This window comes from Ochotona princeps, chromosome 1, assembly GCF_030435755.1.
Source record: "Ochotona princeps isolate mOchPri1 chromosome 1, mOchPri1.hap1, whole genome shotgun sequence".
NCBI classification, from domain to species: domain Eukaryota; kingdom Metazoa; phylum Chordata; class Mammalia; order Lagomorpha; family Ochotonidae; genus Ochotona; species Ochotona princeps.
Genome location: NC_080832.1, coordinates 87089638 through 87117098, shown reverse-complemented (window position 1 = coordinate 87117098; position 27461 = coordinate 87089638). Strand labels below are relative to the sequence as shown.

At 33.6% G+C, this 27461-nt stretch overlaps 1 protein-coding gene across 2 annotated transcripts in view; it reads left to right on the top strand.

Moving 5' to 3' along the window:
- Nucleotides 1–27461, top strand: part of ADGRB3 (adhesion G protein-coupled receptor B3) — a 726224-nt gene that overhangs the window by 234853 nt on the left and 463910 nt on the right. For both annotated transcript variants that reach the window (XM_004580472.4, XM_004580473.3), the window contains one exon: nucleotides 23901–24011. In XM_004580472.4, coding sequence (XP_004580529.2) covers nucleotides 23901–24011 — 111 coding nt within the window. The remainder of the gene's footprint in view (nucleotides 1–23900; nucleotides 24012–27461) is intronic.

The window sequence follows — 27461 nt, the reverse complement described above, 5'->3', positions numbered from 1 at the left end:
TACATCACATTCTTCTGGTCTAATAAGTTCAATGTCATACTTGATCTCTAAGAAAAAATCTCAGATATGCTCAAGGCCCATTTCTTTGTCTAGCTGTTTTCATCTTTGACACAAACACATGTAGTGATTAATAGCTTTCAGAATTTCTGGCCAGGAGCCAGAAGCTTCTTCTGGTTTACCTATGTGGGTGCAGGGTCCTAAGGCTTTGGGCCATCCTGGACTGCTTTGTCAAGCCACAAGCAGGGAGCTGGATTGGAAGTGGGTCTGCCAGGATTAGTACCAGTGCCCATATGGGATCCTGGCACATACAAGACAAGATCTTTAGCCACTGGGCTACTGTGCTGACCCTGGACTTCCAGTTTTAAGGACACTTTTGAATTTTATTGATCTTTGAGTGATGTTTTGCATTCTGGAGACTTTGAAAGGAATATTTAATGATGATTTTCAATATTTTATTACTCTAGCTAATTCATAACTTGTGTTCAATGTAGAAATGAAGAAGTATACTAAATTGTACTAACTGCATTACCACTTGCACCACCTGGCATTAACCAAGAGTAGCTAATGATAAGTATTGGACTAATTCTTCAAAAATATTTCTATAAGCACATATACATGATGGAATCAGTGTTGTATTCACTAGATAATGGACCTTGGAAATCCTTCCTAGCCAATACATGTATTTTAATCCATGTACCATATTCTGTATTTGGCTATCTTCCTGTTTGTGCAGTTCTCGGTCATTGATAGACTTTTAGGTTGTTTCTGTGAACAATACAGACATTCAAAATTTGTTGACTTGATTTCTCATTTTCATATCATATGATCCTGTTTCAGATGTTCCTGAAACTGCTCCCAAATGATACTCATTTCTAAAATTTTTATTTAACATAATGAAGTTCTCTTTTGAGTCTCATCCCTTCAATATGGTTAAGACTATTTTGAATGTCAATGAGATAAGTTCATAGAATTAATGGTGTTACATGGGAATAAACTTTACTATTCTTATAAAGATGGGCATAGTCATTTTGTGTATATTGTGAAATTTGGCTCACAGTGTTTAAGATCCTGATGAAGACATATGTTTATGGTATAGGGGCTGTCTTTCCTGTGTCTTTTATTTTCTGGTCAATATATAATGTCATTATTGGTATGTCTGAGTTAATACTTTCACGTAGTATATCCAAAGCCATGCTGTAGTCTGTCAGCATTCTGTTTCTACAAAGATGAGAAAATAATTTAGTGTATATGTATGTATATCCTAAATTATATTCACTTTTTAGTAATAACTTTATCCTTTCTCCAGGTGACATGGATATTATAAAGCGACTAGCTAAGCTTCTAGTATTAAAAATGCCTAGTAAAGTTATTTTTATTCTTTAGCACCTCTGAATCTGTTTACCTCCTGTCCATCAGGAAAGAGCAATGTTTGTTTCCATAAATAAAAACTGAAAATATAAAATTACTGGCCAATAGATATATTTTGAAGCAAAATGACATTGTAATGTATTTTAATTGTAGTAGCAGTGACATCTCTTGCAGGCTTCCCTCTCTGCCTAGTTGGTCAAGCTCACAATTATTGTGTCTTATTACCAAGTTCACCTGCTGCAGCTGGTCCATGACCTCCATCATCAACCCTGACTTTCCACAGCACTGAGCAGAAATGGCGATCGTCCCCATGTCCTCTTGTTTCACAGCAGTTCATTGATTGTTTTTACATTGTAAATGAGTTTTGCAAATTAGGTCAAAACATTTCTCAAAAATTTAACTGCTTTTCCTCTAGCTATAGTCCGGATATTCTGTTTTTTTTTTTTTTTTATGCAGCTGTAGAAGGAAATTTACTCCATTTCTTCACCATGATCTAATTAAATACACAAGTCTATTTTTCCTCCGTATATTCTAGAGAATCTGAACACCAGTTTTTTAAAAATGCTTTTCTAATGTTTCAAAGAAGCAATATATAATCATTGTGGATAATCTTGCAGAAGGCAATAAATTATGGACATAAATGTCTCAAATTATAAAGCTTTTTTGATATTAGTGTTCTTTATAACTACTTTATAAATGTTGCAATAACAATTTCTTTGCCATTAAACTTACTGAAAAATGATTTTGTTTTCCAGTTTCATTTTTAACCAGTTGGTCTTTAATATCTAAATGTCTGTTGCTACAGGAATTTGGCAATAATTATTTAGTCATAGATATCTAAGATATTTTGAATCAAATATATTCAACAAAATAGATTTATTTGTTCAAACATTGGCAATTGTGAAGAGATAAGGTTTGAATGAGGTGGATTCTAGTAGGCTACTCTATTTGTGCTCATTTCGTAATTCACTTAAATGTCCTTAACTTTTCCTGGTTTTATATACAAAAACAATTATTGGTATTTTAGTTTATGTCACTTAAGTTACTACTAGAATGAGCTTGCTTGCTAGTTAATAACTTTTGTCTGTTAATTGTATGTTCATGTAAAGTTGTAAATATTTTCTCAGTTGTCAAACCACTAATTTTATTTGTGATGTTTATTATGTACAGAAAACTTATTATGTGCAGTACAGCTTCCACATAAGAATATGTAACATCTATTAATATTTTCCTGTATCATCTGCAATTTTTCTTTCCCCATCTACCATTACCCCTTTTGTTTCTCTCTTGTCACATAATTGTTTGATACCAGGCTAATTTATTCATCCTTTAAAACTCAAAATAAAGAATATGCATACAATATGATGATTTTAAGGAGAAAGTAACTATTGTGAAACAGTACAGTATGAACAGCACTTAATAATTCTGATTGAAAGTAATAATTTTGCCTCATCTCGTTTTAGCATATTCATTCCTAATTGATTATACTGTACTTTATTTCCATTAAAGTTTTATATGTCTAATCTCAAATTGCTGGTACAGCAAAACTGTTAAATTGAATACTTTATCATGTTTTGAGACATGATGAATTCCTATATATAAAAAATATTTATGTGAAAGAGTACAGAGAGAGGGAGATACCGAGAAGGCATATTCCAGCCACCGATTTATTCCCCACGTGGCCTCAGTGGCAAAGGCTGGACCAGGCCAAGGTCAGGAGCTTCTTTTCAGATCTCCCACTTCGTAGTCAGGGCCCCAGGCACTTGACGCATCTTCCAGTGCTTTTCCAGCTGCATTTGCAGAGAACTGGCTCAGAAATGAAATAGCTGGGATATGAACCTGCTATGCTAAAATGCTGGCTCTACAATAAACTCTTTGATTCTATCAGGTTTTAGGTTAGGCTTACTAGGTACATAACTATACAAATACGTAATATAACCATACATATATAAATATATACATACATACACAATACATATATAATCTAAAATAATACATACATATATAAATACAATACAAATAAAATTAGTTTTATTCCTTGTTTATCATAAAATGCTTTACATCTATGTTGAATTTACTTTCAAACAATTGTTAAGTAAGAATTATTACAATTTACATCCTTAATTTCTAGTTTTTACTTCTGAGAAGTCTGTAATGTTTCACCCATAATAGGGGTGATGATAATAAGAGTGATGATTTGAGGTTTTATTTTCCCCATTCACATTAAAGATTTCTATATTAAAAATCAGCAATTATGTTGTTAAAAGGGGAGAAAAATAGAGAGAGAGAGAGAAGTAGAGCCATGATTCAAATCCAGACACTCTGACATCCCAAGTGGGGGACTTAGCCAGTACACCATATGCCCACATTAGCATGCAGTATTATAGTATTTTTCTACTTCTATATTGATTGTACAATGAAATAGTATGTTTTTTCTGAAAATTATTTTGAGTTGAATGACTTTTTAACAGTTTATAAAATAGTAATACCCATAGTGGTACTTATTTGTCCATGTATTTTTATCTGTTCTTTGGGTTTGTTAGTTTTCTTTTAAGTCTCCATGAGAAACATCTACTTATTTTTTTCTTGGGATACCATATGGGTGCCGATTTGTAACCAGGTGGACCCACTTCCCATCCAGCTCCCTGCTTGTGGCCTGGGAAAGCAGCCAAGGAAGACCTAAAGCCTTGGGACCTTTTTTTTTTTGTCCAAATTTATTTTCTGTCCAAATTCTAGATTTTAAAAAATATTTTCATAAGTTATTTGTTATTTGAGGCCTCCAGTGATTACCTAATCTCCAAATATGATGAACTTTTGGATCCCCAAGAATATCCCTTTTATGGTTTGGTTATGTCTTATGTGGAACTACATAGAGAAATGTTTTCCTAGTATTTCTATTTTCACTATTTCCTTTCACCTTACTCCAAACTTCCTGATTCTGTATCCAACAACCAAATACTGTGTTCTCCAAAAGGATTCTGACGTTTTCACTTGCTGTGCTGAACTCACTCAGTGTTACCCAATCAGTAAAGCTTAATTAAGCTTACTTCCTCAGATTGTTACATTTGAAATTCTTGTTTGTAAAAACTGAAAAGTTTTTAAGGAATTAGGCTCAAAATGAAACAAAACTCAAATAAGTAAATAAACAAATAAATAGATAAACCTCCCAAAGGTGACTCCTTGTTGTGACTACTCAATTGCTTACAAATATGTCATTTCTGCTAATTGTAAATATTTGAAGTTGTCCAAAATACTCACCTACTTCCAGTGCTACAGAAACTAAGTCAGTTTAAGGGTAGTTCACATAGTCTCATGGAAGTGTTTGCACAGCATCCTCTCCTTCCTCTGGTGTGTCATAGCAGCTGAGATGTATCCAGCAACCAAAAGCAATGCTCCTAGGGATTCAGACATTGATCAAATTTGGAGCTTAGGCAATGGTGGAGATCCTCAACCAACAAACAATTTACAAACTATAAGAGAACCTCTGAAATGATCATTGACAGAAAAAGTCAGTACATACTTTTTTTTGAGAGTAACTAAAAAACTAAACAAGTCCCAAGAATACATAAAAATACACAAGTAAATATTATTGATAAGTGGATATCCAAATGGGAAACATTTTAGCCTTCTCTAATTTTAGAAGTGATTCCCACGAGGCTTTTTCTTTTTCTTCTTTTGTGTGAAAAACTGTTAATGGTGAAATGCTCCCCCATACACCTGGAAAAAAATGGCAATTATAATTCAGTAAGCTTTTCTCAGTGAGAAATTACATATTAGATATCTATTAGATGACTGTTAGATAACCCCTGGTACAGGTTCTCAACAAAATCATTCTTCTGCTGGTTATAAATTTCTAGTCTCCAAAGAGAATCCAATACTCAGAAGATAAGATTAATAGAAAAATTCTGGTGGTGTAGCTGTTATATAGGCACTATACATTTTATAGCACTTTAGATTCATCTGTAATTAACTAAGTTTAATATACATAAAGATACCCTGTATTTGTGTATTTTCTTCTGGTATTGCAGGACAAACAACATGGGCCTTGAATACAGGCATATGTAATATTTAATCTCAGCTCTAATTTTTATTGTTGGGCATTATTACATTAACATCCACTTCTTCATTGTAATAAGAAATTTTTCATAGAGAAATGATGTAACAAATTTTTCTTCTTTTGTCAAACAGTTGTGATATCATAAAAATGAAGTATTTCTGTTATATCTATTTAATAACAGATGGAAGAATATTTTACACATAATTCTATGGGTTCTGAGCTTAAATCCATATGATCAATTTATAGTAACATGGTCATGTGTTTATGCAAATTGCTTTCCTGTTGGTTTCTAGATGAGACATCTCACCATCCTTTTACGATATGCTGCTTGAAGTCTATTGTTAGCCTTCTGTAGACTTCACATGAGACTCGGAGGATATAGATGGTAGTCGAGATGGCAAACTACAAGTCTAAAACGTTATGCCACTAAATTCAGATACTGTACATGACAACATTTGATGCTTTCTGTCTGTAGAGGAGTCTGTAGGTGTTGGAAGCTTAGCAATCAAAAAGAAGATGTACATTAAATTTTCAAAATGATTCAGTAGTGTTGTAAAAATGTCATGAGAACTGATGGAGTGTTTCTGCTTAATCTGGACATTTAGCTGTGCCAATTTCAGTGGTGTTTGCAGAAAGCATTAGGGCTAGTAATTACCTTTTTAGCTGGTGATGACTTTTCATTTGCAGATTTGTTTCTGGGAAGGTTTGAATATTCTGTTTTTGGGAAGTGACTTTTTCCTACACAAAGGTCATTCTCAAATGTCAAACATCTTGTGCTGTTCATTTGTGTCTTTTTATTATTATTTTTAGTGTCTGGAAGTATATTTTTCCCAGGCTTGTTTTTGAGGTCAGCTGTGTATTTGAGGTAGTGGGAAATTCTGGTTCCCTGGAAAACATAAGGTTTGAGAAAAAAGCAGAGTCCTGTTATACAGAAAAATGAAGTTCTTGTGTGATTCCGTCATAACCTCTTTGAGTGATTAACAGATCGCTTGTCTGGTAAAGAAGGTCAGTTCTTTCTTAGCCAATTACTAAAGAGAATTGAGCATTGTTGGAAGATTTCTATTATCAAATTAAAGTAGGAGTCAAAAGACATTTAACATACCCAGAGAACACCAAAATTAATGCTTTCGTTTCAGTAAGACAAGAATTAAATATGTGAATTCTTTGTTTTGTTTCTATGCATCTTCCAAAATAAATGTAATATGGTTTAATCCTCACACTTTTAAATACTTCATTTAAAATGTAAATTCACTCTTCATATTCAGTGTAAGAAAATTTGATACAAGTAAAATTAAAAAGTCATTCAGTTACCAAGAATGCAAACGTTAGGGAAGAAAAGACAGCATGATATATTACTCACCATTGAAGTATTTCCATTTTATCCAACTTCATGGTTATGACACTGTATATTCTTTTTTTTAAGATTTATTTTTATTTTATTACAAAGTCAGATATACAGAGAGGAGGAGAGACAGAGAGGAAGATCTTCCCTCTGATGATTCACTCCCCAAGTGAGCAGCAACGGCCGGTGCTGTGCCGATCCAAAGCCAGGAACCAGAAGCCTCTTCCAGGTCTCCCACGTGGGTGCAGGATCCCAAAGCTTTGGGCCATCCTCGACTGCCTTCCCAGGCCTCAAGCAGGGAGCTGGATGGGAAGTGGAGCTGCCGGGATTGGAACCGGCGCCCCTATGGGATCCCCGGGCGCTCAAGGCGAGGACTTTAGCCACCATGGCCACTGCGCCAGGCCCTACACTGTATATTCTTTTTAAGGGTATTTTTGTGTCAGTTTACATTGTGAGGGTCTTATTTTGGTGTGTTTGTCTTTCTGTGGATTAACAAATAAAAGCTACAGACAGTTGGAATTGACCTATGGCTGCGATTATAAAAAGCCTAAAAGCATATGTTTTCCTTATTCTATATTAATCATGTTTGGGCTTGTATATCATGCCAGCATGATAGTATGTACTCCTGTTAATTTAAGAGAAGCAATCCATGAGAAGTTCAAAGACATAAAATTAATTTTAATGTGAAAGATATCTTAATGGTCTTATCAGTTAATATGGCCTGGTGCTGGAGAGTATGATTTAAACATCAATTAGATTTGATATTTTTAAATTCCACATCTAACATGTATAATTTTCATAATGTTTGACAAGCAACAGGATCTCTTGAAACCTCATAGCTTCCAAAGGTAAAATGATAAAAATAATAATAGCACCAAATTTTTACAGAAAATGTAATTGCAGTTTCTATGTCGTTGGAAAGAATTCCAGCCACATGACAGAATGACATAATGTGAATGGAGCTATACTTGTTGAAAATTCATAGAAATGCCAGATAAAATGTAATAATAGGGAAAATGAGTCAAGTTCTAATGAAAAGTGGATTAACAAATGTTCACAAAACAGAAGAACAACAAGAAAAAGGGTGAAAAACAAAACAGTAAGTGTAATTTTGGGACTTTTGTTAGAGAGTTATGAGCTCTAAAGGGCTTAGAATGGAAACAAATTACTACTCTATAGCAGGAGAATGTTGCTATATAGTTTTTGAGAACTAAAATTGACTTGATTACATGAGGTCTGAAGTCTCGAAGTTCTGTGGTTAAGAAGATATGATTCAGTCACCCAAGAGTACTGAGAAATTTGCTTACATTCTGTTTGAATCTTGGGGAGGAGAAGGACAGAGAACAGTTTAAATAAAAACAATAGCATATACAAAGGAAGCATACAGAGAGATTTTATACTTTTGCAATACAGCAAACTGGTGCCAAGAAATTTACTGTTTTAAAAGGAGGATTTTACACAAAGGCCTTACCAGAGTTTCACAGAAGAAATAAATACTGCACAAAATGAACTTTCATGGAAATAAAGAATGGGAGAAAATAAAAAGTTTTATAAAAATCAAAACATGAAGTAGTACATCAAGAACTAGGAAAATAATAACAACACCAACAGTTAAATGAAGTGTAATTAAAATTTGATCAGTGAGGCTGGGTCATGGTGAGCCCTGGCCAGAAGGATGTGTGATGGTCTTGGAGACAGGAGTCAGACTCTGTCAGGGCAAGGATAGACTCTAATTTTGTTCTAAAATTTGGGAAACCATAAAATGCCTTTTGGAAGGAGGTTTACATGATCTGTTTCACCTTTTAAAGGATCTATCTAAAATGTAGAGGATGAATTTTAAGCAGAAAAAATAGCAAAGGGTGGGAGTTAGAAAGCTGTTGCTGTGCCTCTAATGACAGAGACTTTGTGATTTTGACTTGAGAGGTTTGAGACCAGAGTGGAATTTGGGTCAGAGTGAAGAGACCTTGACAGATTTGGAAAATACATTGGATGGAAATATGAACTATAATTTACAAAATATGGAAATTGGAGAAAAATGGAGAGATTCACAGTTCATAGAAATAGCGACAATGTGTAAGAATTATTTTGCCATGGCTAACGTATTTCCAGTGATGTTTAATTGATATTATCAAGATGAATCATACAAGGACAAGTACAGAGATATCAATTTCTAACCTAGTGTTGTCATCATAATACTCCCAAATTTGCCAGGCTTTTGAGATAATCCTTGTGTCAATTTTTATTTTAAATAAACACTTGAACGGAGCTTCCACAACATTTAGAACTAGAAATTCCTTTATCCCTAATAGTCCTGAAGATTCTTTGAGGGAGAGTTTCTTGTCCTGTCTGTCCACTTGTTCATGTATTTCTTGCTGTATTTTCAGGTATTGCTTTGCATTTTCCTTTTTCGTCGGTTTTTTCATTCTTTCCTTTTGAATTCCAACATAATACTAATTTTATTTTCCTTTACTCTTCCCTGTTATGTACCTGTGATATGTATCAAATGGGGTTTTAATAAAACTTGTCTTAGAGATGTAGTTTATGCATTCACACTGTTATTGATTTTGCTTTTTGACTCTCTGTTCTCACACCATCATTGTGGAAACTTCTCTTTTTATTTATCTCTCAAGATTTCCTAATATCATTGCGTTTCTCTGTGGCCCCAGAGACCTTCACCTCTTCCTCCTGGAAGCGTCAGAGAACCTCAGATTATCACTCTATCATTGTGCAAAATAATCCCAATAGTATATATCTTACAACTTCGTGTCAGGTTGGTATTTTTCACACCTAATGGGCCATCTTGATGTTTTTGATAAACCTAAGGCAGTAATCTACGTATTTTTTCTGCCCAACTTACGTTTTACTTTGCTACTAAGTAATTTAGCAAATATTTATTTGTAACACTGTATGTTTATTAAAAGGAAATTTGAAATATACAGCTAGGAATAAGTCTCCTAAGGGAACTGATTTACTTGTTTTCATAAATGTGAAGTTTGTCAGAAACTTTACCAGAATGAATGGTCTAAAAGATTTTGATGGGTATGTGAGAGTTAGTGGATGACATTAATATGCCCAAAAGCAATCCAAAAATCTGTAAGAAAGGTTGAGACTGCAGGGGGGAGAGAATGTTGAAGCAAAACCTAAGAGGAAAACTCAGATTCAGAGGATGAGGAACCATTAAGGCATTTAAAGAGACACAAAAGTAGTCAGTATGAGGAACAAAATGAAGCTTCTGTCAGCTTTGAAAGACGAGGGAGGTGAGCCTTGCAAGAAAGAGAGTGGGGTGGCACGGGCGGAATGAGGCCAAGGGTGAAGGGATTAAGATGAACATGACAGTTCCTAAGAGGCAGCTGACTTCCAGAGAGAGGGTTCTTTCAGGCAAGGTGATTCAAGTCAGATTGTTTGACATTATTGAGTGAGTGGGAAGTGAGAAATTAGATAATACCAACCTTTGACAGGTTTCTTTAATGAGTAAAGAATTGTATAGAAAATGAAATGGGAATTAACTTATTTTGTTATCACTCCTTAGTAATCAAAAGCCAAGGACCCAATTTTCTCGGAGAAAATTTGTAGCAAATGAGCAGAGCATGGTCATGGAGATAAAGCTTGGGATACTCAGAATGCCCACACAAGACAGAAGGAAACAAAGGGAAAGGTAGCTAAGATAATAAACATACTCAGCGTAGCCGGCAAAAGTCTTGGTTTTTGTACTCAAAGGGAACATAAAGAACCAGATAAATTGAAAAGCAAAGAATAATATGTAGTCACATAATTATAGAATTTCAGAATCCTAAGGATAAAAGACACGTAAAAATAAAGGCGGTTTTCCTAATAGCAGGTCTTTTCATAAGCAGCACTGGATACTAGGATCCAGTAAAAAGGTTATCTTTAAGTTCATTTAACATATACATCTGAATCTTGAAAGGCTAGACCTAGTCAAACTAACATTCAAGAATGAGATGAGAGAAAAATGAAAACTGAATCCAATAATGAATTTAGGCAAATTAATAGATTTAAGAGTTAATACTAAATTATTAACACATTATGTTTAAATATGTTGTTTTGGAAATAAGTGACACATGCCATCAGAGCAGAAGGTGAAACGATGGTACAACCGAATCCTTCCCTGGTTCACAATAGTGTCTAGATGCTGATTGACAGTGTAAGTGATAGATTAAGAAAGCAACGAATTAGATAACATTTTGAATAATTCTATAAAAATATATGTGATAAAAATTCCTATCAACCCAAAAGAATTGGAAATTGGAAAATGAAAAAAAAGTGAGAAAACACACTAAATAGAAATACTAAAGTAGAAGAAATAAGATAAATATTTTAATATAGTAACTGTGAATGGATTTAATTCCCTAATAAAAAGAGAAGGATTAGGGCTTGGCACAACAGCTCAATTGGCTAATCCTCCTCATGTAAGCGCCAGGACCCATATGGGCACCAGTTTGTGTTCCAACGTTTCCATTTCCCATCTAACTTCCTGCTTCTGGTATGGAAATCAGTAGAGAACAATCCAAAGCTTTGGAATGCTATACCCACATGGAAGAACCAGAAGAAAGTCCTGGCTCCTGGCTTTCGATCTGCTCAGCTACAGTGGCTGCATCCATCTGGGGAGTGAACCAATGGATAGAAGATTTTTCAGTCTTTGCTTCTCTTTGTAAAATTTGTTTTTCCAATAAAAATGAATAAATCTTTCAAAAGGGGGTTAGATGGAAATTTTAAAATGATTATACAAAGAGAATCCAGAAATTTGATATAGAATCCATATTATGAAAAAGTCACTATGTTTTTCAAAACTATTACATCTTCTCTTCCCTCTCTCCCACCTCCCCCCATATCTATCTCTTCTGTTCGTCCCCAAGTTATAATAATGGCAGTCATTCAGTAAGCTGTTACAGGCTTAATTTTCTGATATGTAAATCAATCATGACATTACAAATGTAGAAAAAATAATAAAAAACACAATGTAAAATTATAATTAAAAATAGTAAAGTAACGTGAATTCTCTTATTTAGGAGAAGTACCCTCATATAAGCTGTATTTAAGCTTTATTTTTGTGTGAATGTCATCAAAGGGGCTGAATATGTGATATAGAAAGAATTTAACAAGCAGAAAGAATATCAAAGCAGCAAGAATAACACTGGTAGCAAACTAAATTGGAGTGAACAAAAAAAGCACTAAGGAGGCTAATGAGACTGAAAAGGAATACTGTAAAGAATATTGTATATTTTTGAAAATAAAACCAACAAGGAAACCCTTACCTTTCTAAATTGCTGGTAATAATCTACGTGAAGATACACATTTGGTAGTCAGGTAAGCCAGAATGTATTAAAAATTAAATTGTGCTTCTGCTCAACCAAGCCACTTTCGAAATTTCTTTGCGTAATAAACCATTGAAGACAGTGTATTTATCTTCTTGGATAGTTTTCAAGATGGAAATGTTGGAAAGATCTAAAAATCAGAGAGTAGAACGAGAAAGGACAAATATTCTCTCCTGAGATGCATAGAGAGTAGATTGATCTTTTAGAAAACCAAATAAAACCAAAACGAGAGACCTTACATTAGGTTAAGCTGCTGCCTTCAATGCAAGCGACCCATATAGCTCCTAGTTCCAGTCATAATACTCCACTTGCATTCTAGCTCTTTGCTAATGCACCTTGGAAACAAGTGGAGGATGGCCAAGATCTTGTGGGTTTTGGGAACCATGTTGAAGCCTCTAGTTTGTGACTTTGGCCTGCCCTAAGTCTAGCTGTTGTAGCTTTATGGAAAATGAATGAGCAGGTTGAAGATACTTCTCTGTCTCTCCCTCTTGTTTTGAAGCTCTGCCTTTCAAATAAAATAAATCTTCAACAACATCAAAAGGAGATAAAATGCTAAAGACAATACAATAAGAAATGTTTATATGACTATGTTATCCATTTAATTAGTCATTAATTAAATTCTATTGAATAAAAGAGTGAGATACACACTTTGATTACCTTTATGTAGTACCACATATCAATGAAAACAGTAAAAGCTACTAAAGGTTTGATGCATATTTGATTATTGTCTTTTCTGAAGTATGTCTAGAAAGTTTGTTATTAATGTGTTTCATAATCTTTATGTATCAGATTAGGAAAAAACTGGTATTTTTTTCTTACAAAAACAAATTTTCTCATCTATATTTGCTGATGTTTTTCTTTGTCTTAGAATGCTGTACGGAATATTGTAAGCACTTATTTATAATGTTTAGAATAGTTCTCCTAAGAAAAATATCCATATCCAAAATAAATAATAACAACAGCATACACGTATTGGTTTAAATATTAAAAATTAGGTCATTTGAGACCTTTAATGCAAAGTAAACCTTGTAGAGCTTGGATGTGGATCAAGATTGCTGTTCCATATGGTTAATTGTTTTGAAGTAACAGAGGAACTCCTTAATTACCCAGATTTATGTATCTGTGTATATGCGTGTCTACATACAAACCAGTTGAACTAGATCTGGCTTTTGAGACTACTTGATCTTCTGATCATGCTGATGTTATGTATCTGTCTCTCACTTCAGAGCACAATATAACTTTCGATTTAAAAAGACTTTGGAAATAAGGTTTCCTATAACTCTGTTTACAACTGAAGAAAAACAGATGCAAGAAATTTGAGGCATGATGCTGTGAAATATGAGTTGCATCTCCTGATTGCCTGTTTTTTTTTCAATCCTTCTCTTTGAGCCTTAGCCTACATCCAGATAAAATTATCTGTCTTTAAATATGAAACATAGCTTTGAAAAGTCTGATCATTTTTAGATCTCTCTACAGAATGTTATTTGGATTTTAATGGTAATATTATCAACTTATGGAAGCAAATTTGAATACATATTAAATGATTTTAGGAATAATTTATGTAGTAGAATAAATATTTTAAATATTCACCATATACTTTGTCCCTTAAATATAAACTAAAAAGTTAAAGGATTGAGATGGTTATTGTAGAAATTGTAGACATTGTTATGGCTTATGATCATTTTTCTTTAAAAAATGAGCCATGTTATTTCATTGAGTAAATATGCATAAATGGTGCTAGCTACATTAGAATATTCTGGAAGTGATTATGGAAATATAGCAATAGAAAAATTATTATTATTTCAGCATATGTGAATGCACTTCAAAAATTTGGTGGAAAAATGTTTAAAACAGAAATTTATTTTGGTGCAAAAGCCATTTAAATCCATTATTTTTAATGACATATATTTTCTCTGAACTTTTTAAATACAGCTAATACAGAGTTTTAAGTTTTACATTGAAATAAACTTTTTCATGACAGTTTTGAAGTTTTATGTATACAGTAATATTGCTTTAATTTATGATGTATGTGAAAGTGATCATTGATAAATTCATAAATGTTATGTGGACATGAACATTCATTGAAAGATCATGTAAGAATATTTTTTAAATAGAGAGAGAACTAACAATGAGATAAATATACCTCAGAAATATGATGCTACATTTTCTGCCTTTGTCTATACCTATAATATTTTATAAGGCTGAGATCTGTGAAAAACATCTAACATTTTAAAAGTTTGGATTCCATGTTAAAACATTTCCCTCAAAACTTTTGGAGTACAGAACATTACTTGACTTGCCAGCAGTTTGAGCCCAGCGGTTAACCAGCAGGAGGTTCAGAATAGGCAGTGTTTCTCTTCCCGTAGGCATGCTCCTGCTACTTTCTCACCAAGAATAAATACTGCTAGTGAATTGTCAATCCTACTTCATTCTTAGAAACTTTTATTTATTCATTTATTTTATTTGAAAGGGGAGGGAGCACAGAGAGAGAGCACACAAGCAGACCAAGAGATATTCCATCTGTTTCCCACCCTGAATATTCAGAACATCTGTGGCTGACAAGTGTAAGCCAGGAACCAAACGCAAGTCTTCCAGTGGTGTGCCAGGGACACAACTTCTTTCAGCCATTACTTTTTGCCTATTAATGGTGTACATTATCAGGAAGATGGAATCGGTAGCAGAGTCAGTACTTAAACCCAGGCATTGTGATATGTGATGTTATATGGATGTTCAAAGTAGCATGCCAAATGCCAGCCCCTCAAATCACAGGTTTATATGCATAATTGCAATAGTGTTTTAGTAATTTGTTCTGCCTCTAAGTTTGTTTTTCTCCAGTGTGCTTTCCATTCAATTAAGAAGAAACATCTGTAATTCAAATCAAACCTTGATTGTTTACGTGAAACCTTTCAGATATTTCACATTTAATCAGATATAGATACATTCCAGGGTTGTGAGCAAAGCATGTAAAAGCCTTAACTATTCAAGAACATCCCTTCTCCTTTACATTCTTAATATTCAAAAAATAAAAAACCAACTTGTGATTCACTCACTTCTGGACACCCTGCTGTATGGAATCTCTAGACCCTCCACACACATTTCTTAGGTTGCTCAGTTTCTATTATGGCCCCAAACTTTCCCTTCAAGTAAATGTGGCCTCCTCTCTTTGAACAATATTCTCTTGTTCCCAGGGAAGCCTGAAAGAGAAGTCTGCTTTCACTCCCAGTATGATGTTCCCTCCCTTGGGAAGCCACTGCAAAGTCTGCTCTGCAAAGAGCATCTCTCTGTGTGTCAGGACGCTGGCCAGAATGAAGAGCTCCTTGATCAGCTTTGGAAAATACAGAACAGCTTCATCCTGGGATATTTTGGTTTATTTTTTTGTATTTCAAGTTTTTTGAATTCTTGTCAGGCTACATTAACAATCACATTATTAAAACTTTAGAATGTGTTAATGTTTAGTGTGTGTAAAAGATGCTAAAGGTGCAGTAAAGCATCTTATTTTGCCACTGTTGTGGGTAACACACCAAATTAAACTGCAGATTCAAGTCCATCAGGGAAGATATTGAAATACTAGTTATTGGAAATAGAATTAAATGAGCATTTATGTAATTATTCTGAAGTTAATTTCTTTATTAGCACTAAATATGAATATTTTCAGGCAAACCACTACTGCTGGTTGCCTCAACAAGGAATAAGATCATAAATTATAATTTATGCAGAAGCAATATTAACATTTCCTATGTGATTATGCAGGGTGATGACTCCTTTAATAGAACAGTGTCTAATTTACTAACATTTCCTAGAAAGCAGAAAGAAAATTGTAAAAATTGTGACACAAGAATTTAGATCCAAAATTTTACATAATCATTTTAGCAATTACATGTAATTTATTTAAAATGTTTATTAAGTATTTGTGAAGGACAGAGATAGAAAAAAATTTAAAATATGAAAGGGAACTTGCATCTAAAATTTTACTGCTTAAATGCCTCAAGGGATGGGACTGAAGCAGAAGCAGATCCAGGAAATGGTAACACAGTGTTGGTCTCCACTACGTATGATCAGAACCCAACTGGGCATGGCATGATGGCTCAATGGTTAAGTCCTCACCTTGCAGGTGCCAGGACCTAGTATGGACGCTGGTTCATTTCCTGGCTGCAGCACTTCCCATCCAGCTCCTTGTTTATGGCCTGGGAATTCAGGAGAGATTGATCTAAAGCCTTGGGACCTTGCACCCTTGTGGGAGACCTGAAAGAGGATCCTGGCTCCTGGCTTTGGATGGGCTCAGCTCTGGGTGTGAACCAGCGGAATAGAGGATATTTGTGTATGTCTCTGCTGCTCTCTGTAGATCTGATCTGTCTTTCCAGTGAAGTTAAATATATCATTGGGCCTGGCACAGTGGCCTAGCGGCTAAAGTCCTTGCCTTGAATGCACCGGGATCCCATATGGGCGCCGGTTCTAATCCCAGCAGTTCCACTTCCCATCGAGCTCCCTGCTTGTGGCCTGGGAAAGCAGTAGAGGATGGCCCAAAGCCTTGGGACTCTGCACCCATGTGGGAGACCTGGAGGAGGTTCCTGGCTCCTGGCTTTGGATCAGCACAGAACAGACTGTTGTGGTCACTTGGGGAGTGAACCATTGGATGGAAAATCTTCCTCTCTGTCTCTCCTCCTCTCTACAAGTATATCTGACTTTGTAATAAAAATAAATGAATCTTTAAAAATTAAATATGTCTTAAAAAATAAAACAATTAATGAGCTATTACTTCTGCATCACAAAATGTGCAGTAGCCGGAAACTTTAGTCACAAGCTGGAAAAAGGATTAAAACCTACATTGTGCCATATGGCCACAATCCTCCTAAGTGCTACACTAAATGCCCACTCTGCAGATACATTGTTGTAGCATCACTTTACATTACATGTTTGTTTTAAGGAGCTCTAAGAAATTCTTGTTTTATATAATTATTTCAAGGTTCTTATGTGGAAGAAAAGTATATAGAGCTTTTTTTTATTATTATTATTATTGGAAAGCCGGATATACAGAGAGGAGGAGAGACAGAGAGGAAGATCTTCCATCCGATGTTTCACTCCCCAAGTGAGCCGCAACGGGCCGGTGCGCGCCGATCAGAAGCCGGGAACCAGGAACCTCTTCTGCGTCTCCCACGTGGGTGCAGTGTCCCAATGCATTGGGCCGTCCTCAACTGCTTTCCCAGGCCACAAGCAGGGAGCTGGATGGGAAGTGGAGCTGCCGGGATTAGAACCGGCAGCCCATATGGGATCCCGGGGCTTTCAAGGCGAGGACTTTAGCCGCTAGGCCACGCCGCCGGGCCCTATAGAGCTTCTTTATCTGAAAGCCAGAGGAAAGTATTTGGATGAGCAGTTACAGTGTTGCTTGAGACCCTCCTCTCCTGTATCTGAGTGCTTGGGTTTTAGTCATGGTTTCACTTCTGATTCTAGCTTTTTGCTAATGCAGAACCTGGGAGACAGCAAGTGATAACTCAGGTACTTGGATTGCTGTCACCCACATGGGAGACCCAGATTGAGTCCTGGCTTCTAGAATTGCCCCAGAGCAGCCACAGATGAGGTGGGCTTCCCAGGAATGAAGCAATCATAGAAGAACTTTTTCTGCCGCTCTAATTTTCAGATACATGAAAATTAAATTAGTGTTTTTAAAATTAAAAATAATAACAGCATGTACACTAAATATATTTGGTAGACCCTATGTAAAATGTTTATGTCATTTAACACTTAACTGAAAACTCAAACTTAGACTCTCTGCAAGAGGAGAGTATTTGGCTTGTCAATGGAAAATTCCAAATCCTATTATGGAATATCTGGTCTCTTTGTCTTCTGATTCTAGTGTGCTTCTGATCCAGCCAAAGGTTATGGCTCATCAATTTGGGTTGCTGCCACCTATATGGGAGACCTGTATGAAGTTCTGTCTCAATGTTCTGTGTGCTCACTCCTGCCTGTTCTTCTGCGTTTGATCTTGGTGCAGTGCGGTGCATACGGGGAGTGAATCAGTAGATGGAAGCTTTCTCTTTATATGTCCATGTGTTTCTCAAAGAAGTTACATACTAATGTTATATTATTTGAATGTTTTGTGTTTCATCCATTTTTGTGTCATGAGATTATTCAGAATATCTCCTTAACAGAACTGTTTTCCTAATAATGTGACCTAAGTGGGTCACGTTCCATTTCTGTAAGAAAAATGGTATCTTGAAACCTGTATCTGACAGTAAATCTGACACCATATCTGACAGTAGGACGAAGAAATGATTGAAAGGCAACAATAATAGTTAACCTGCTAAAATTGAATAAAATTCTAAGATCTTTAATATTTCTTCATATGTCCTAATTTATACATCTAAATATTTTCTAATCATGAACTTGTTGTATATAACATTCTTGAATTTTCTGCAAATTGTCTTTCATTTATTTCAATTTTTTGGCAGCATGAAGTTAATACATTTGTATTAAATACTGAAAATACTTTGGTCAACTTGTTTTTCATAATTTCAATTCTCATATAGAAGAAAAAAAATTTAGTTTCTAACATTTCACCTATCTTCCAAAACGATCTGGTTGAACATTCTGTATAGGTTCTATCATGTCAAAAACAACTTGGCTATGTGAATGGTGAGTCCATCTTTTTAGGTCTCATCGAATTTCAAAACTAATTTTCAGAAAAAAAAGTCAGAGGTCAGAAAGATATAAAAAGAACTGATGGTCTGAGATCTCATTTAACACTTTACAGGATAAATTTTTTCATGTAGGCAAGACTCCAATAAATCTAAAATACATGAATGCTCTTAATATATTTAATAACTCACACTCCTTACATGAGAACATAAGATATTTTAAAACTGATAGTCTAATTTCAGATGGTATTGTTTTTAAGAGAAGTTACTTGTCTACACCACATGTAGCCAGCTAAATTATAGAATCCTTCCTCTTCCAACAAGTCAGTTGTTTAATATTTGATATCATACTGTTATGACAAAAGACATATAACCAAATGTTCATAAGTGGATGATTTGAAGAATGTATTTTTTGGAGATACAACAGCACAGTGTTGTATTTAAGGATACTCTATGAGTTAGGAAGTTAATATAAAAACACAGCTCAGTGGAGCTTAATTATGTTTTGATTAAAATGAATACATTATTTTGTACATTTCAAAGGAAATAATTGTATTTTGTGGATTGCCTTGAGCAATATGCTGTAGGATATCAGAGAACATTTCTTATTTGTCTATAAAACTTTAGTATCTAAGAAACGCTATGTAATTAATAAATGTGTTTTGAGAAAAATAAAGTTGGGCTTAGGGCAATGGGATTTAATATATGAGTAAAGTAATATTTTAATAATAAAATATATTTACAGATAAAAATTTTGACAGCAGAAATACTGATCATCATAATAGAAGATTAATTTTCAAGAACTTTCTTAGAATGTTAATTTTTCACCATTGAAATATTCACTCAACTAGTTAAAAGAGTTGTTCTGGGTATCTAGGAACTTGAATTTTGGAGAAGCAATTTTTAACATAAAGGGCATGTATTTAACAAATAAGAACTAATTGTATCACACACATCTATATTTAAAATAGGAACTCATTTTTAAATTCTTAGACAATATTTTCTTCCCCTTAAAAGTTTCAGAAGTGGTAGAGTCAATAAAACACTTCATCTAAACATTGAAATGAGGTACCATTATTGATTCAAAGCAAAGTCAAAGTTAGGAAAGTCAGAAGATACGTATATTTGGTTGATAAGGCAGTAATTTGTCATGGAGGGGCTACCACTGCAGTTACAACTGCAGAGGAGCCTTGCTGTAGACATGGCTAGAAGAGCAGGTGTTTTGAATGCATGAAAATCAGAAAGGGAGCAGTGAATGATCATTTCAAAGATAGAAAGCAGTGTTGTTTGTCCACAAAATATGAGCAGAATATAATTCTGAGAATTGGCTGAGGAATAATGATGCCTTGGACTTAAATGGTTTCTATGGAGATCCAAAAGAAACTTAGCTGATAATGTGTCACTAGTATTAATCACTGCTTACTAATAATTTGTAAAGCTTGTTGCTATGTTTAAAAATAAAAACGGTAAAATAATAATTATATATATTGGTGTGCTTTAACTTATTTGAGGAATTCAGTTTCACATTTTTATGAACCTTGATTTACAGATAAAAACTTCATAACTGACCACTTACTATCGTGAATCATTTTAGTTTATTTGTTTTTAATGATCGATTTATATATTCCTACATGAGAGAAAAAACACATTAAAAATTAAGGCAACAAATTTTCAAAGCTTTTCTCTCCTACTTAATTTACAGAGAGGACAGCATTCTAGCAAAAATTGCAGTGAAAAATTGAGAAAACCTATCTAAACTTGAAAGTAATAACCAGTCATTTGGGTTTTATACATGAACAACTATTCACCCACCACTGCATTGATACCATCAATATAACGATATAGGAAATATCCTGTATTTCCATAAACATTATTCCATCTGCACAAACTCAATATTATGCTATGCATTATTTCATTTTATTTTGTAACTTGCTTTTCATTCCTTTTACCAAAGCAGATCATCTTTTTATTTGACGGTGCTATTTTTTGTGTAACTAATGTAGTATATTATCTTTGCCAACTCAGAATTTTTGGAAATGAACTAACAACCTATGGAAAGCTTACTTTGTTCTGAAAGGGTAATATGCTAAAGGTTCACCCCAATCCCAATACCACCTAGAGAGCGATATCAAATAATAGCTTACCTTTTTTCTTTATTTTGGATAGTCTGATTGCTTTTATTTTCATTGGAAGTAAAGAAGACAATGTCAACTTGAAAGGGAACACCAGATGTTTTGCAAACAATCTCTTGTAAGTTATAGATGTAGTTACACAATTTTTTTTCCCAAATAAGCACTGTTGTCAAAGAAGGCAAAATAATCTGAAGGTAAAGAAAACTTTTATAGTCGAATATATTTAAACATTGGCAACAGAAACTGGATTAGCTAATAGTTTATATAGTTCCAAATTTCTAAATCTTTTATATGTGGAGTAATAAGTCTGAAATATTCAAAAAATACTACCATAGTGTTGTTTTTCCAACTGGGGAAAAGAAATGTTTAGGTTGTCCTCTGTTTTATATAGAGTGCAGTTATATCATGATTTTAAAATTTCTGAATGAATTTGGTTACTTATAATCAATAACTTCATTTTAAACTTTTGATTATGGGAGAAGTGTGAAATCAAGTCCATAAATTACTGAAGTTTCTTGTCTTAAGTATTGCAAGCCATAAAAAATGGGTTCATATACATTGATTACTAATAATAATAAAGCTGAATAAAATGGATAACATTGAAATTCAACTTGAATTACACATATTTTTAAAATATGTAAATTGTATTCCAGGTAATTATATGAAATAAGTCCCTTACATTTTATTTTTTAAATTTTATTTGAGCTTAAGTTTCAGGAATGATTAAAAGTGAAAGATGACACATTTAAAGGCTCATCATTGTTTCCACAATTTCAGGATAGTAGTTACTATTCAAGTGAATTATTTTACCGTAGAAGCGAGATTACATGGTCTTACTGCTACTGAATTTAAGAATTGTCTCCTATTGGGACATATCACAAAAATTAGATATGTAAGTTTAAAATTTTTTCAGGAAATAATTTTTTATACCTTTTTTCTTCCCACTATAAAAACTACATGATTGAGCCTTGCGCTGTAGACTTGTAGCTTAATCCTCACCTTGCATTCACTGGGATCCCACATGGGCAGGGGTTCATGGCCTGGCTGCTCCTTTTTCCATCCTGCTCTCTGCCTGTGGCCTGGGAAAGTAGTGGAGGATGGCCCAAAACCTTGCGACCCTACAATATGTGGACTACCCAGAAGCAGCTCCTGGTTCCTGCCTCCAGACAGGTTCAAGTCTGGCCTTTGTGGCCACTTGGAGAATGAACTGGTGCACAGATCTTTCCCTCTGTGTCTCCTTCTCTCTATGTTCCTTTCTAATAAACACAAATAGATCTTAAAAAACAAACAAACAAAAAACCTATGTGATTGGGAAATTCACGGTCTCTGTTTGACCATGTTAACACATACAGTGACTTAAATGGTAGAAGTCATGCACACATAAGTTGAATCAAGAGGAATAAAAGTAAGCCAGACTGTTTATGAAAATTACTAACATTTTAGCTAATTCAGATTCAGAAACTTTTAAGTGTATTGAATATTTTTAAGAATATGTAAGATGTCAGGGTATGTAAAATACAACATTCTAAGTATTCAGTTTCTGAAATGATTAAATGACGTGTAATCAGGTACTTCTGATTATGCTGATGAATCATGGATTAGATGTGATGTGGAGTTAGATACAAGCATGATAGACTGAAAAGACTTAGTAATAATGAAAAATAATAATGAATTTTACAAGTCAAATCAAATTGTGTTTTATGAAACCTTCATTTTTCTACCTTGAAAATTAAGTAAACTGACAAAAACAAATGCATATATAGAATTTTCCAGTTTCTGTGTGTTTTGCCCCTTAGGTAGAAGATCTAGAAGCAATGTCTAACAGATCAACCTGTCAAGTGCCATGATTTTAAATTTCTGTGAGCATTTGCCATGACAGAGGAAAACTGTACTGTCATTTCTCTTTATACAAAAAAAAAAAACAAGACTTGATGCAACTGGTGTTTACCAAATATATTAATTAATCACACAAGCCAAAGAGTTGGTGAGATTAATTCCAAAATACCTATGCAATCAGTAGAACAGATTTTACCAAATCATCTTTGTCCTGTGTAAAAGATACGGACCTAAAAGCCAGTTTCTTTCTTGATGTAATTGTAATCTCCTCCCACCTCCATCCCTTGGGCCAGCCCCAAGGACTCTGCATTGATCTTTGGTTTTTATTACAATGACTTTATAGTACTAATTAATTAAACACAAAACACTTGCTTAAATCTAAGCGGATGAATTTTTAAACCTATGAATTAAAATATTGTTGCATAGCAGCTATTATTTTGTTAATTTATTTTTTTCACCCCTTCTTTCTTCTGGCTTAGTCTTAGGTGTTTTGTGTTTCTTACGACTACGATAATATCCATAGATTAAATGACAGAAACCTGGAATCATTCTCTTTCTTAAGTCCTTTCTCTGTTTTAAATGCACTACAACTTAGAAGAAAAAAAACCAACTTCTCATTCATGCAGTTAGAAATTGGGGTGAGGAATTTTAGACAGGGTAAGAGACAATGAGAATTTAAAAGGCGGAAATTCTATGAGAACTTGAGGACATCAAATGCAGGTTCATCTTTGAATGAAGTATTAGTCCATTAACTGGATGTTTACCATAGAACAATAAGGTTGCAGCATTACTCATTCCTAAAGATAGATGTTGAAAAGCTCATGGGGCTGATTACTGTTCTGCAAAGGAACAGCTGCTACTCTCTCTGAAAAACAGCAGTTAACACTGTGGTTGTATTTTTTCTGATGTATTGCTTCAAAACACGATCAGAAAAGAGCATATTATTTCTGCTACTAAATTGAAATAAGATTTGATGTGTCATTTCCTTGAATGTTACTGTTTCTTGAAATTTTGTTTTTGTTTATAAGTTTTCTGATTGGACATTAGAGGTATGCCAAGCACATCAGCCTAGCAAATTTAGAATTGTGAATTTAATCAATTACTTACAGGTTTGTGTAGGAACATATTGCATGAGACAGTGATGTAATTTGTGAGAAATGTCTACACACAAGCTTTCATATACCTTTATTCTGTCTTTAGAATTTGGAATGATGGGAGATCATACAATTAAAAGTCAGCGACCTCGATCTGTTCATGAAAAAAGGGTCCCTCAGGAACAAGCTGATGCTGCTAAATTTATGGCACAAACTGGTAATACGTTAGTTACATTTTACTATTTACTGTCGTTAATTTAATGAAACCACTGCATGTTTTCATAATCTTTTGCTGCACATTTGTCAGTTTTTGGAGCTGATATATATTTTTTGAACCATTTTTCTTTTGTCACCAGTTAAAGTCCATAAATAAAGTAGCTATTAATTGAAAGGTGCACAGAAAATGTATAATAATAATTTTGATTTTGATATGGGAGATTTAGAATTTATGTAATCAACTGTTCAAAATGTATTTTTAAACTAGTAAGGGAGTACAACAAAGTAATTTTTTAAATACTTGATTGACATAAGACTTCTGACTACAAAATTTAAATAGGACATTAGAGGATGAAACTGAATGTATGAAATTTTTTCAGTGTAACATTACTTATAAATGTTAGTTGATAAAGCATATAGAAATTAGAAATATTTTAAAATTCAATACTTGTTATTTGAGCAGAGTTGTTACATGATCTAAATAAATAAGAAACTGAAAGACATTTTTACTAAGCTGGCAATATGCTACAAATGATTAAATATCCATAAAAGGACTTGCTGCTTTATAAAAACTTCAAATTCTAAATTAATTAGATTACTTTTGAATTGTCCTTCCATATGTCTGTACAATTTTTCTCATACTTTATAGAGCATAAACAAATACTTCCATTTTTTTGCACTTTATAATAAATGGGCTGTATTTTCTACCTGCGCATCTTGCAAGTAGCATCTACTTACATGAAAATATATCTAAAATTTTGTTGTGAACATGTTCCTTTATTTGGGAAATTAAAGCCATATAGTTTATCTATTTTTTATGCAGTTTTATGCATCTTAGTGTAGATTGTTTTTTCACTAAGAGATAACTGAAGCACATGATTGGCTAACATTTCATTCAAACTGATACTGATGGAACTCCTTCAGAGAAGGGTTCTAGGGCTCTAAGGTAATGTTTATGCAGAACATTAAATCAGAATCTACAAGTCTAAAATATAAATGTTTATGAATTGTGGTCTCTTGATAGTGGGTGAGTAGTGGATTTTAATACATTAATTGTGAGCAAGTCAAATTGTCAGATCAAAATATTTAGAATAAATTTTGTAAGGAAATGTTTTTAGTTTTATTAAAATATGTGTGGCAGCTGAATCAGAAATAAAGAAAAGTTGCTTATATGTATTGCTTTTGATGCATCGTTTTGCTTAAGAAAAGATGATTTATGTTTTTACAATTTGCTTAAATAAGCCTGAAAATACATCAACAGACTCAGGCAAATTTTCAAATTTCTAAATTTCTAAATGTGTCTTTCTCTTTTATGAGGGAAGAGCAAAATGTTTCAGTCTCTGAGCTGAGATTAGGGGACATTTGGCTCCAAGTAGAGGCATAGAGCATACACTGCCTACTCAGCTGCTTTGGCACCCTCTTCTTGAGGCACTTGTGTAAGATGAAAGCACTTGCCTTTCTTTTGTGCAGAATTGGGAGGCATGGGCCTATTGAAATTCCTGAAATGGGGTGTGGACTGTCTCTGAAGAGTCAGTCAAATGTTTTAAACTTTGCATAGCAAAATAAAACTAGTGTGTGTATATGTATTATGCAGCTTGACTGAGAGTTTTAATATAAATTTGGCTTTTGAATTTTCCTATTATATATACCAAGGAAATTTACATTTTTGAACCAACAACTTTATATAGATTCAGATCTCTTGGAACATTGTCTTTTCCGTGGTGAGAAATTATTGATTTTTAGTTTTACATTTATTCTTTACAGGTTTTTATATATATATATCTGTTACATATTGAGGCATGATTTGTTAGGTAGATAAAAAATTTGCTAAGTAGTTTTAAAACCATTTTCCTGATATTTTAACAGCATACATTAGTGATTTTCAAAAATACAAGTTTTAAAAATTTTAATGTTATGGATTGATAAAAACATTGATTATTTAATGCTAAGCCAAAGATAGCATAGGCAAATATAAAGAAATGCATAATTCATATTTTAAAATGAAATAAGTATATACTAATTTAAGACTGGGCAATTGCATTGTTTAAAAATATTTAATTTCATGATTTAGTGGTAGACAATTATAAATGTGAAAACAGATTTTTTTCCTCAAATATTTTCTGATGTTACATCTTTTTAATGTATGAATCTAATCTGACTAGATGCATGTGTCACATCATAGTAAACTAAACTTTATTTATAAAACTTCTCTGTTTTTCAGACCAAGATAATAAATATAAACAATTATTTTTAAAAATCTGTCAACAGCAAAGAATAATGCAATAGAGGTCAAAACTGTTTAATGATAAAAGAGACATGTAATAATGTTATTTTAATTGTGAGGAAAAGGAAAAGTGCATAATTTAAGGATTATAAGCTCATGACATAGCCTTTTCAATAATAATGTCAGAGGGCCTGTGTTGTGATAAAGCTGATTAAGCTGAAGCCAGCAATCCTAAATGGATGCAAATTTGAAATTCAGCTGCTCTACTTTTTATCTAGTTCACTGCTAATGGCCTGCGAGATCAGGGAAAGAGACACACACAAGAGGTCTGAAAGAAGCTCCAGGCACCTGGCTTCGGTTTAGCACAACCCCCAGATGTTTCAGCATCTGAGGAGTGAACCAGCAGGTGGAAGAGCTCTCAGTTTCTCTCTCTCTCGGTGTACGTCTCCATTCAGTTAAGTAAATAATATTTTAAAAATAATTAATACTATTATGAGTAGTTAACATTGAAATTTAAAACCGAGCTAACGGATGGTTATGTGAACATTTAAAATCGTTTTTAATAACTGCATATTACATTATCAAAGTAACTTGATAAGTATATCCAATTTGAGCACACTGAGATAAGGTAGTTTGAGCACAAAGGAAAAATCTCTAAGAGTTTCTACAAAATATCTGTGTTTCAAGGAATATGAAGTGATGAGATACAGCTATAGATGTTTAATATACACATCTAAATTAAATCCAAGAAAATGGCTGAAGATATTTTAAGTATATCCACTGATGTTTTCCAATATCATGATGATTAAATGAGTTTATGAATATGTTAGAAAATACAGTTTTTTTCCTTTCAATGTGGAAACCAGCATACATGGGTAATAATGGCCATGTTATCTGAAACAGAAAAATTAATTTTAAAATGCCTCTAATTCTATGATTTTAATACACTAGTAAACTTATTTATTAATGTTTTCTTCATAGATTAAATATCTTTCTTAAATCTTAACCCACTCAGTCTAACAAACAGGTTTTGAGGTACATTTTATAGAAGAGATTCAAGGACATAAAGTGACTTTCTCAAGTACTGAGCTAATATTCAGTAGTCTTGCATCAAACATAGGTCTTCTGACTTTAATTGCAATTTCCTCATGTTGTATGCCAGGATAAAGAACTTTAACAGTACCTTAGCTAATGCAGTATCCTGCATGATCTCTGAAATGGATTTTT